This window comes from Bison bison, unplaced genomic scaffold (genome assembly GCF_000754665.1).
Source record: "Bison bison bison isolate TAMUID 2011002044 unplaced genomic scaffold, Bison_UMD1.0 scf7180017864271, whole genome shotgun sequence".
Taxonomy (NCBI): domain Eukaryota; kingdom Metazoa; phylum Chordata; class Mammalia; order Artiodactyla; family Bovidae; genus Bison; species Bison bison.
In genome coordinates, this window is record NW_011494843.1 from 1,779,596 (window position 1) to 1,792,915 (window position 13,320).

General features: G+C 37.5%; 1 protein-coding gene across 3 annotated transcripts in view; it reads left to right on the forward strand.

The window, feature by feature from the left end:
• Positions 1 to 6,514: 6,514 nt before the first annotated feature.
• Positions 6,515 to 13,320, forward strand: part of ZRANB2 (zinc finger, RAN-binding domain containing 2) — an 18,126-nt gene continuing 11,320 nt past the window's right edge. For 2 of the 3 annotated variants that reach the window (XM_010848746.1, XM_010848747.1), the window contains exons 1-4: positions 6,516 to 6,669; positions 9,157 to 9,209; positions 9,299 to 9,407; positions 10,463 to 10,545. In XM_010848746.1, coding sequence (XP_010847048.1) covers positions 6,614 to 6,669; positions 9,157 to 9,209; positions 9,299 to 9,407; positions 10,463 to 10,545 — 301 coding nt within the window. In that variant the 5' untranslated portion in view covers positions 6,516 to 6,613. Of the gene's footprint in view, positions 6,670 to 9,156; positions 9,210 to 9,298; positions 9,408 to 10,462; positions 10,546 to 13,320 lie in introns of all 3 variants that reach the window. The other variant, XM_010848745.1, reaches the window with a different exon arrangement.

Genomic DNA, 13,320 nt, shown 5'->3' on the forward strand with positions numbered 1-13,320 from the left:
TGGTTTTGCCAAATCAACAACTTGAATGACTACGGAAGATGACCCTGAGCCTCAGATGAAACTACACTCCTAGTCAATACTTTGATTGTGATCGGTGAGATCCTAAGCAAAGAATAATCCATTCCCAGACTTTCTATCTACAGAAACTGACATAATAAAATGTTGCTATAAGCTGCTAAATTTGTAGTAATTTGTTACACAGCATTAGAAAACTAATAGAAGAGCCAAGAGCCACCAACCAAGTGCAAGACCTAGAGCTCCTCAGGGACCTAGCAAACCCCATACACAGTGAGGGGGGTATTGCAGGGACCTAGAAGACCCCATGCACGGTGAGGGGGGTATTGTTGAGAGACTACTAAAAAGAACCAGGGACTAAGGCTAATAAAGTGCTGGTACAGATTTAGGGTGTCCTGCCCAGAAAGGCCTGCTAACCTGGCCAGTCTCCAGCAGACAACAGAACATTTCAGGGCTTTCATTTCCAGGACCCACACAGGACTGGGTCCTGTCTCTCAGACTCTGCCCAATGGTCCCAGACACCACAGAGGACTTGGAACATTTGGAGGCTCTCCAAAGTGTCTCACACACCTGTCCCCCAGAGGAGCAGGGCTGGATTAAAAGTCCTTATTGCTCAGGTCTAATGATAGTAACTGCTTCTGTCTGTCCTGTGAACTAAATAGCAGGGGAAAGAGGTTTGCAAGAGGTAAGCAGAGTCAGCAGCAAGAGAGGAGAAAGCATGCTGCTTAGATGTGAGGTGACTTCCTTTAGTTTCTTTCTGAATCTGTGCTGTATTCTTGCCTTCCTATCCCATCAAATACCTTCTCTTTATCACATTAACTCCCTCCCTTTTTTTATTTAAGCCATTTTATTTTTATTTTTGTTACTTGCAAGCATACAGAGTTCTAATGCAATATTCAAAGCCAGATTTTTAGTTTTGTAGGTTTGGAGGCTCAAATTTATCATTTCCTCCAGAACAAATTAGGGCTTCCCTTGTGGCTCAGCTGGTAAAGAATCCACCTGCAATGTGGAAGACCTGGGTTCGATCCTTGGGTTGAGAAGATCCCCTGGAGAAGGGAGAGACTACCCACTCCAGTATTCTGGCCTGGAGAATTCTATGGACTATATACTCCTTGGGGTCACAAGGAGCTAGACACGACTGAGTGACTTTCACTTACTTAGAACAAATCAATCTTTCAGGGATTAACATGTTAAGACGACTCATAAGAAATTAATATGCCCCTCAGAATGTCAATTTATCAATATATAAAAAGCTAAATCTAGAAAGAAGAACTTGTATGGACAATTCACTCTGGGTATTTCACCACGGTAGGTTAAATGCACTCATGAGAGGAAATTACCAATTAGAGGGTTGTTTGATGAGCATATACAGTTGTTGCTTGGTTTCCTTGGGGTATTGGTTTCTGAACTCTATGCAGATACTAAAATTAGTGGATGCTCAGGTTCAACAGTTGGCCTTCCCAATCTGCAGTTACACATTTGCAGGTTCAGTCAACCTGGGTTACGTATTATTGTGTATATTTATTGAAAAAAAGTACGTATATAAGTAGATCCCTGCAGTCCAAACCCTTGTTCAAGGGTCTATGACAATTAGAGGAAAGAGAATAGGTCCTATTGATGGACTTTTCTTTCAAAATAGGATAATGGAAATTGCTTCTCTATTCTAGGAATGTTTCTCTTTGAAAAATTAGTTACAGTCCTTGAACACAAATAGCCTTCTCCTCTGGTCATTGCCAGATTTATCCTTATATTTTGTGTACTGTTATCCTAGACTTATCTCAAGCCATCATTCTGTTGACATGTGATTCTCCCAGAAAAATTTTACTAACTACAGTTGGTTAATTTTTTGGTACCTTAACTACATGTTATTCACCACCCCTAGCATCCATTACCTGAAAAGGGAAAGTGTTAGTCTCTTAGTCATGTCCTACTCTTTGCAGCCCTATGGACCATTGCCCACCAGGATCTTCTGTCCGTGGAATTCTCCAGGCAAAAATACTGGCGAGGAAATGGGTAGTCATTCCCTTCTCCAGAGGATCTTCCTAACCCAGGGATCTATCTGCATTGCAAGTAGATTCTTTAGCATCTATTACCTATGAGCCTTTAATTGAACAATAATAACCATTGGCACCTAAAGTGAGCTTTCTCACTTAATCCTTTTAGCAATTCTAAAATACTATTAGCATCATCTCTAGATAAAGAAACAAAATACAGCTAGTTTAAGTGATTTGCCTAATGAGTAGTAGAGCTGAGATCTGAACCCAAGAAATCTGACTCCAGAGTCACCATATATTACATTTCAAAACCTTTCACAAGGTCCTTATACTTTCTAAATCTTGATTTCTCATCTGTAAACAAAGCTAATAATGTCTTTCCTAAAGACTGTTGGGAGTCTAAATGTGATAATTAATGTAAAGCTCTTAGCTCTACATATACCAAATATATAGTAAATAGCTATTATTAAAATAATTCCCTCAGGAATATAGATTAGATTTGTGTTCACCTTAAATCATAAACACAAACCAGGTTTTAGAGTGAGTTAATTCTATTTCCAGGTGGCTGATATAACAATCACATGCTAATATTTCTAACCTCAAATCCAAATGATGATATTTTATTACTCAATTTCCAATTATGAGTGCCTTTTTGGAGGTTACAACTACCCACCACTCCATCTTGAAGACTACACAAAACTCAGCCACAACTTTGCCTAGGGTCACTGCTGCTTCCTGTGACCAAAGAAGTGGCTTCCACTTTTCACACATCCCCAGATTAAAATTATGGAATTATTTAGATATGAGTATTAAGTTCATAGATCTACTCATTTGTTTAATAAAATCCTTATTCTTCTAAGGAAGACCTACTTGTTTCAAGAGCAAACATTCTATGGCAGCTTGTTAAGTTATAATTCCAGGTATTTTATAACACAGGGATTTATATATTATAAATTTTTAAAATTTTGGTCATTGAAAAAAAAACATTGTTTTAATATATTTCAACTGTGACTCATGCAGGGAATTTTAAGATTTGGAACTTCAAAAAGTTATTTTTCATTGTCTCTGAATAGCAATTTTTTTCCCTGCATGTATCTGAACATGTATGAACAAAATCTGCTTGATTTATCTATATTTTAAGAAAATTCTGAGTTTAAAAATGTAAATATCAGAAGTTAACTACTACCACTTCAAACTCTCAGTTAACTGTAGAACTGAGAATATATCTTAACAGCTTTGTAATACTACTTGATATGAGTTACTGCAGATTCAACATCTCAACTGTAAGAAACTTTAATTACCATTAAGGCCAAAAGGCATCCACGTACCAGTCATATTCAGAAACTCACAAGGGGGTCTGTGATCATCCCCTTTGTCTCTAAAGCTAGTATAATATTTTGCAAGGATCTACTGAATGTGAGATAGGTGTGGTGAAATGGGTAAATTTAAGTATTTATTTTTTTATACTTCATTGAAGTTTAAAAACAAAATGCCTAAATCATAAGGGCACACAGCTTTATAAAAACTTTTGAGTTTTTATAAAATGAAGATACTTGTATAACCAGAACCCAACCATGACAAAGAATATGATCAGGACTAACAAAAAGCTCATGTCCCCTTCCAGACACTATCTTCTCCCCAATCCCTAGGGTAACCATAATCCTAGATTAGTTTGGCCTGATTTGAAGTCCATGTAAATGGAATATATAGCATGTGCTAGTTTGTATCTGGCTTTTCCAATTCAATACTGTATTTGTGAGTGACAGTTATACTCTTCAAAGTAATGGCAATTTGTTTATTGTCACTGTGGTGTATAGAATTCCACAGTGTAAACCTGTAACAATTTATTACCCAGGCTACCATTCACAAGCAAATGGGAACTTCTGGTCTGGGGCTATTATAGTACAGCGATGAACACTATTATATACCTCTTTAGTGAACATACGGGCATTTCTATTGGAAATATACTTGGGAGTGGAATCTTAAGGTCATAGGGTATGAATATGCTAAGATTTAATAGACTCTAACAAACACTTTTCAAAGTAAATGTATCCATAAACACTTTCCAAAGTAAATGTATCCATTGACACTTCCACTAGCAGTGTATAAGAATTCCAGTTGTTTTTCAACACCTTCTCCAACACTTGATATTGTCTAAATTTTTCATTGTAATAATTCTAATGGAAGTGTAGTGGTAATTTCTATTTCCTTGACTTGCAGTGCCAGCCAAAATGGAGTAAGATCATGACAGCCTATCTTTCCTACTAATCACAACTAAAAGTTCAAGGCAAAATACAAAAAGCAACTACCTGAGGACTCTAAAAAAAAGTAAGCAAAAACAGGCAGATTGGGGAGGAAAGTCAAAACTTGGGAAAAATGCCGTCTGTGTTTGTTTTTCCTACTTTCTCTTACAGATTTGACTGGAGGTCTGACACCCAGTGATACCTTGGTGGTAGCACAGGAAACAAAAACAGAGAGAAATCCCATATTTCTAGCTAGATGAATGGGGAAATAGGGCTTCCATGAGTTAAAGTTTGTGGGGGATTATTTGGCTTTTTTTTTTTCCTTTTTTCCCTCTGGTCTTGACTGAGAGTTAGGGCCAGGCTTGGGCAGTTAGGACACCAAGAAAAAACCTGTCTTTCTAGACAAGGAAATTGGGAAAGGGCACCTCTGGGAGGGAATTCATCTTTTGTTTTGCTTTTTTCTCTCACCTCTTTGCTCCAGTGTGTGCCCTAGTCAGATGCTGTAGCTGTGGCACCAAGCTAAAACTCCAAGAGAAACCTTATATTTCTAGCAAGAAAATGAGACTCTGCAAAACAGAGGAGAGGAACATCAAAACCAGGAAGAGCTGGAGAAGCAAACTCCCTAATTCTTCGTATGAATCTGACTAAGTTCTCTGCTCACACCTTGAACTAAGCACCTGCAGAATAGAAAAAAGCTGTATAGCAAAAGATATGTGAACTACAACTTAAATTACTTCCCAAGTTCCAAAATAATTCCTGAGTGTTTTATGTACAGAACAGATTCAATGTAACACAATAAAGCCTCTGAAAACCAAACTGACATGGAACCAGCACCCACAGGTGAGACTCAACTTAAGATATGAACCAAACTGGATTGATGGCCTCCTAAAAGAAAACAAACAAACAAAAAATCAACATTCCCCAAAGGCTGTAATCAGAACCCAGAGTCTATGCAACAAAATATTCAAAATGTCTTGGATAAAAATCACAATTACTCAATAAACAAAGAACTGGAAAAACAGGGCCAGTTATTAAGGAAAAATAAACAGCTGCCAATAAAGCAATAATTAGAATGTAGCTGAAAATGTTCTCTGAGATACAAGCTGTACTCTAGAAAAATTCTTGCATTTTTGTATCCAAATTTATGACAAAAGTTGAGAAACAGAGGGATAAACTGTCACACAAAGCAACATTACCAATAAATAACAGCAAAATTAAACAAATACAAATACATGCAACAATCTAGGACTTTTTTAAAGCATATTGTTTACGAAAAGAAAGCTGCAGACGATTATATAACAATAAACTATCCTTGTCAAGTTCAACCGTTTATTAGCCATAAACTACATTTTTAAAAGCAAAGGAATAAACCCCCAATACAAGTGAGTATTGGAAAAGGCAATGGCACCCCACTCCAGTACTTTTGCCTGGAAAATCCCATGGACAGAGGAGCCTGGCTGCAGTCCATGGGGTCGCTAAGAGTCGGACACGACTGAGCGACTTCACTTTCACTTTTCACTTTCATGCATTGGAGAAGGAAATGGCAACCCAGTCCAGTGTTCTTGCCTGGAGAATCCCAGGACGGGGGAGCCTGGTGGGCTGCCGTCTATAGGGTCGCACAGAGTCGGACACGACTGAAGCGACTTAGCAGCAGCAGCAGCAGTAGCGGCAGCAACAAGTGAGTATAACCTCTGGAGGAAACCAAGGGAATGGAATGGGGAAAAGACAGGTCTTTTAACCATTGTGGCAACCTCCTAGTTCCAAAATAACTGCTCACTTCCCAAGTGTATATTACTTATCTGTTACATCTATTTACGTACCCCAAAACAATATGTTTTAAACGATATCCTATGTGCATGGTGAAAGAACAGAGTTCTCGAGACTTTATTAAAAATCACTTTTCCAAAAACAGGAGAAGTCCACTTCACCCCTACCGATTAGCGAAATTCCCCTTTGCCAGCCCCGGAGGGTCATAGTCACTTCCGCCCCACCTCCCTAGTCCCGCCCATCTGAGCGGAAGTACTTTCCTTTCAGGTCCTCCTGCCTGTAGGGGGCTCTCCGAGCCATCTAGTGCCACGAATGCCTCCCGCCTGGGCTGTCCTGGCGGCGCCTGTTAGTTTAGTCCTAGAGAATATATTTTCATTGTAACTCTTTCGGCCAGAAAAAAAAGTCTCACAGGCATATTTTTCTGGACAATAACGTTAAAACCCAATATAGGCCGAGTGTTCGCACTATCAAACCCTGTCGCAGTGTTGGAAAGGAGTCAGGCGGTGTGAGGACAGCCCCGGAGCGCCAAAAGTCCCCGGCCCGCTCCCTCCTGTGAAGACGTAGCTGCGGGTGGTTGTGGTGGCGGCGTCCAAGATGTCGACCAAGAATTTCAGAGTCAGTGACGGTGACTGGATTTGCCCAGACAAAAAGTGAGTTCGTGAAGGATCCCGAGTTTGAAGCGGGGTTTGTCGTTGGAGGCTTTCTCGAGTCGATTGAGCATTTTCCGTTTTTACGGTCGCTGATGCCGTCAGCCGAGTGGTGGAGGAGAACTGCCGGATCCCGGGCGGGAAGGAGGCTCTTAGTCTCCTCACGATGGGGTCTTTCAAGAACCTTTCTTTTGATTAAGTCTTCAGCGTCTCCTCGATTATCTCTCTCCGAGGCAGCCAGCTGTTTGGGGAGGGAGATGGCCGCCCGTTTTCCTCACTCCCCACCCCACCCCCGGCCAGGTTTCTGCGATAAGGAAACCTCCCCGGTGGAGGCCAGCTCCGTGTCGGATCTCCCCCACGTGACTTTTCCCTGCAGAACCTGACTCTTGTTCCGAAAACGTTGCTGTCTTGAACTCATTTGTTTGCTTCACCTAGTTCATTTTGCTGTTTGTTTTTTTTTTATTTAATTCAAACTTTCTTTCCGTATTGTTTTTACTTTTTCCTGCCGAACGCTAACCTCCTTTGGTTGCAGGAATTCTGGCTTTTTTTTTTTCTTTATTGGTCTTTAATTTCCCCACAAGAATTGAGCCTTTCGCCTCTTTAGAACCGAAACATATGAGGTCTGTGTTTTTGCCTGCTCAGCCCTGGAGAATGCCTGCTTCAAAGAAGCACGTGTTTTAGTGGCTCTGCTGAAACCAGTGTCCTTTATTAAATTGTTTAGGAAGATTTTTTATTGGCGGGTGTTTAAGTAGGTGTATTTATTTGGAGATATACAAAAATTATTACGGAAAGTAATTGTCAAAGAGTCCGCATCTCGTGTTCCAATAAAAACTTTTGAATACTTGTCTCTAAGCAAGCCACAGATGGCATATGGAGTGTCTGGTAGTAAAGAGTGAAAACTTTGAAAATTAATTCCAATCCTATTGCTTATGTAACTTTACCTAGGCTATTTTACTTTGCTTAAAAAAACAGAAGATCTTCCTTAAAATGGTACAGCATAGATTGTGTAGAGCAATAAGATGTAGCAAATACTCATCAATCAATAACTATAAATATTAGTTTTAGAATCAAATGTCAAAGAAGATTAAGGGCTTATTTCCGCAGCATATGTCTTCCATTCATATTTTGAGCAATTTAAATGAAGCCTGGCGGGCTGCAGTCCGTGGGGTCACAAAGAGTCAGACAGGATTGAGCAACTGAACTGAAATGAAGCATCGTGCTTCTTTACATAAAAAGTTGATGTTTCTCGATTACATAAAGATTAAGATTACTTGAAGGGTATCAAGTCAATTTTGAGTAGAACAAACAACTGACTTTTTGTGTTGTTGGTCACTTGTTAGAATAATTTGCTTTTGACAGTGTCATTAATGACAGTGTACTCAGATATTTGAAGGTTTTTCTAAGAGTGCATTTCAATTCAGTTACAAATATATGAACAGACTAACTTCTACAATGTATATAAATCCAGAAGACATTTTCAGAATGTATTTCCAATGCTTATTGGAGTCCTAAAGGATATTCTTTATTTTGGGGGGGTGGTGTGAGGGGAATGACCTAGTTAGTGGTGTGCTTCAGTTGGGTGTCTCTTCCATACGTCGCATCTTTATTCCATTCTAGTATAATACCTAAAAAAAAAAAGAAAGAAAGAAATCAACTTTGTGAAGTTTAAGCTTTACATGATATTTAGAGCATTTAGCATGCTTTTATGATTTGCAGATGCACTATAAAAACCATGTTCATGAACCCATGTTTTTGGTTGTTTAGTATCAGCATAAAGTTACAATGTTACTTGATGTGTTGACATTATTGGTTGTAGTTTTCCAACTAGGTTTCAGAAGTTTAATAGATACCCCCAAAACTGAGTTTTCTTTTAATTATTGAACCTGTTTCTATTTTGTCATAGTTTTCCTTTGTCTTTTTACCATCCCACCTTCTGTTTCTAACAAGAGGATAGTATTAAGATCCATGAAGCCATTTCTGACTTACCCATTTTCTCCCCCTTGGTTCACCTTTAGGATTTTGTATTATAATTCTTAACAAAATTTTGTATAATCTTATTTTCTATATGAGAGTTACTTTAAATCTTTTTGAACTCCCTGGTGCTTCATCAGTAATTGTTCAAGTGGACTCACATCTCACTTAAACTTCGTAAGGGTATCTTGTTGTACTTAATGATGTGTGCCAATATGAGGACACTGAGGCATAGAGATCCTTAAGTGACTTACCAGAATCACATAATTGGTAACTGAGAGATTGAAGTTTCTTATCCATGACTCGTAACTTCAAATCTTGTATTTTTTCCACCTAAATTGTGAGGGTTTTTTTTGTTTGTTCTTTTGTAGTTAACATTGACGTTAACATGAAAAGAGAAGTAGAAGTTCTGGACCCAGGTATATAGGGAGGACACATTAAAAAAACTGTGTAATAGAATCTTTAAAATTACGTAAGTTTAATACGTGTCTCTCTAAGTATTTTTTACTTTATTTTCAGATGTGGAAATGTAAACTTTGCTAGAAGAACTAGCTGTAATAGATGTGGTCGAGGTAAGCACTTAAGGAACCTTCTGTTAAGACTGTTTATACAGACCATTTATTTATTTCCCCAGATTCATACTGCATTTTTCTATTTTCAGAGAAAACAACTGAGGCTAAGATGATGAAAGCAGGGGGCACTGAAATAGGAAAGACACTCGCAGAAAAGAGCCGAGGCTTATTTAGTGCTAATGACTGGCAGTGTAAAACGTATGTGTTTTAAATGATCATCCTGACTTTTTTCCCATAATGTATGTAGCCACTACTTGTTAATACTACCTACTCTTTTTAGTCACATTGGCAAGCCACAGTAGACTTTAAATCAAAGATCTGTTGATTGTTATTCATTCTGTATCTGATATTTAAGTATAAAGAACTTTAAAATTTTATTTTTAATGGTAATGTTAGTTGTTAGTAAGATGAATTATGTATACCAGTAAATCGATGCTCAAGATGAGCTAACATTCAGAAAGAGAAGGGTATTTAAAAGAACTAAAAACCTATTTTGTCCTATTTTTGAAAAATCTCAAAAACTTTTAGCCTGTATCATTAGTGTGAAATATATCATGAAATCTCTTTTGTCTGTTTGCACAGTAATTTTAGAATCATAAGTTGCATCCTGTAGATAATTATTCCTAATTAGGTTTCTTAATATTTCTGATTTTCACGTGCTATATTGATTTTTCCAATATCCATCTTTTCTCTTAAGCACATGAATCAAATATGCATGAAAGGACTGAATCAGAAGAGGGTCTTACACAAATTTCTGATCTTAAAAATACTAAATTAGTATTGAATAATTTTCCAGCAACAGATTAAGTCACTGAATTTGGGATCCAGTGCATGAACTGATTCTGCAGGAGAAAAAAAATTTTTTTTGACTTTTATTTGCAGAGTATAACCTTACTCTTTGAGGTGAATTTGGAGACTGGGAAATTAATAGAACATTTCATTTAAAGTGGTATTCGCCCCCTTCCCCCCTGCAAGACAGCAAAATCTCTGTAAATATAATTTCTCATTGATTTATCATAAAAAGACAGAAGCATTCTTCATACTATATAGCTTTTGCTTCTCTGCTTAAGTAGTTCAGTCTGTTCTAACCATACTCTCTCCTCAGAAAAGTTACATTGGTACATTTCCTTTGTAGCATCCTCTTTATGGTAGTGAGTTCACTCTACTTTTTAGTTTAAAATTCTTAAATATTTTGAAATTTACTATTTGTCTTATGTTATAATCTACTAATTTGACATTTTTCACTTTTAAAGTTGCAGTAATGTGAATTGGGCCAGAAGATCAGAGTGTAACATGTGTAATACTCCAAAGTATGCTAAACTGGAAGAAAGAACAGGTAAGAGTCAAACTCATTCCAACTAAATGGTTTTAAAACCACTAAACATTGAAGCTGATAATTATATCACTTCATAAGAACACAGTAAATTAGGATTGTTTATTCTGCTCTTATATTTTTTATCTTGATTTTTTTCTTTCATCCACAGAGTCATCTTTTGTATGGTAATTTTACAGTTTACAAAGTACAGCATGAGGAAACTGTATCCTAACAATTACTCGACATTAGGATAGTTTTAGAAATGCTTTATTCCTCTCTGTCCTTTGATAGTCTAAATGTTTGTTATTAATAATGGTAGGATAATCCCATTTTTTTCATTCGATTTCCTAGTATGACAAAAACAAACATGGGGCACCTTTTAAAGTATTTGTCTAAAGTTTAGGCAATAATTCTAAAAGTTAGCCATGCATTAGAATCATTTGAGAAACTGAAAATCCAGATTCCTAAACAGCTGATAAAGCTCCTTGGTGGTGGGTCCCAAAAATTTGCAGGTGTTTTAGATGGTATTTGGTCACCATTGGTCTAAATAATAACTCATCATTGACTCTGTGGGTTGTCAGTTATTGCATTGTCAGCATTATTAGTCTCAGTCATGTCCAACTCTTTGCGACCCCATGGACTATAGCTGGCCAGGCTCCTCTGTCCATGGAATCCTCCAGGCAAGAATTCTGCAGTGGATTGCCGTTCCTTTCTCCAATGGGTCTTTCTCATCTAGGGACTAAACCCAGGTCTCTTGGATTGCAGGCAGATTCTTTACTGTCTGAGCCACCAGGGAAGCCTCTGTGTGTTGTCAGTAGTTGGGTGAAAATACTTACCTGATAGAATGTAGTTTCCCATTATCATCAGTTAGAGCAAACACATTATCAGTATACTTCACATCTGATTTTGTCATTCAACAACTTGTACAGTCAAAGGCTTCCTTCTGTTGATACGTTAGTCACCTTATCAGACCTAGACTTAATAAACTACTTCCCTGTTTCCTTCTCCTCCCTGACTTTAGACAGTTGCACTGTCTGTAGATTAAGGCCTTTTAATAAGACCTTTTTTTCCTTCTCTTACCTCTTTAACGTTTATATTCCCCCCCCCTTTTTTTCCCCCCCTTTTTTTAAATTAACACACATACACTCCTCTAGTTGGTTATTCTGTTTCCTTTTTCATTGTATTTTCATGGTCACAGAATGTTGGGTTTCTTCTAGGTCCAATTCCTAAGCTCTCTCTTATGCTCTGTTTTCTGGGCATTTTCTTGAAGACCTAAGTTTAAGTAAGCATTGGCACACCATGATAACCAAATTTATGTCTCTAGCTCAGACTTCTTTGACCTGTATATTCAGCTGCCTATTCATCATCACTATGTAAATGTCAAACTCATTATATCTAAACTGAATTCGCGATTTTCCCCGAGGACCTGGCCCTCTTCTAGCGATCTCTTTCTCATGATTGGTACCACCCGCCATATGCTTGTTACATAAACCAGAAACTTAGACATCCTTCTTGATAACTCCTTCATCTCTCTTGTTTCCCCACAAGTCTTCTCCATCATTTCCCTAGGCAGAGATGCAACTTTATCTTGTTTCTCGGAAAAAAACAGCCACCTTGTTGTACATATATCCCACACAGCCAGGAGTTCTTTGTTCTAAACTAAAACTCCATTTGTTTAAAACATTTTGTTTTGATTGCTTTTAGGAAAAAGTCCAGAATTTTAACAGTTATAAGAATTGTAATCCCTGGAAGCCTTTTATTTATTCACATTCTCTTTGACCTGTTTTGTGATTCCTCCTTTAAAAGTTTCAGTAATGCAAGAGCTAAAATCTTAACAACTGAAGTTGTTGAAGTTTAATAACCTCACTTTCCTTTACCCATTATCTTTTTTGTGTCCTGACCCTTTACCATTTCCCTTGATACAAGTAGTTGTCTTACAAGCCTGTCATTGTTGAAGATGTGAACTAATAATACTGTTACTGTCTAGTTTGTCTTTATTATTTGTTCTCTGCTGATTAATCAAAATATAGATTCTCAGAATTTTCAAAGTAGTGTCTCAGTTCTTCCTTTGAAGCACATGTTACATTCATCCCCTTTTCTCTCTTCACTTCCATTGTCACAACCCTAATTCAGGCCTATTTTAAATGTTTGATCCTTTACTGATCTTTGCTCACATTTTACATTTTTTGAGACAAATCTTAAGATATTATTTTTATTTTAACACTTGCTAAAAATCTATAGAGGTTGCTTGTTTCATATAAACTGTATCATAAATGATGCCAGGACTGTGCTGTTTCTTATACTCAAATATTGAGTATAGAATTGAGGAAATATTTATTGGCCATTGGCCACGATGCAGGGGAATACTTAGTTAAGCAAACTAGAAGTGTAAAGGCAAAAATTAATGAAGTCTTCAAGAGAGCAATGTTTAGGCTAAGAAGTGAAAGTTAGTAGCAGGTTGAGAGATCATTCCAAGCAAAAGCAAACAGCTTATATGAATCAGGCCCTGACACTTGAAAGAATTTAGCATATGGGTGAATTCCTAGCAGCTCCAGAAGACACTTCAGAAATAGGCAAAGGCCATGTAAATCATAGTAAGAAGTTTTATTTCATTCTAAATATAATGGGAAATAACAATTTCTAACAAGGGATTGACATTTCTAATTTTTAAACATTACTGGTTTATAGAAAAATAATTAGGGGGTGGGAGTGGCAAGCATCGAAGCAAGAAGACCAATTTTTACAACATTCCCTGAAAGTGTCAAACCAGTAGAGTGAGGGAAACACACATAAATA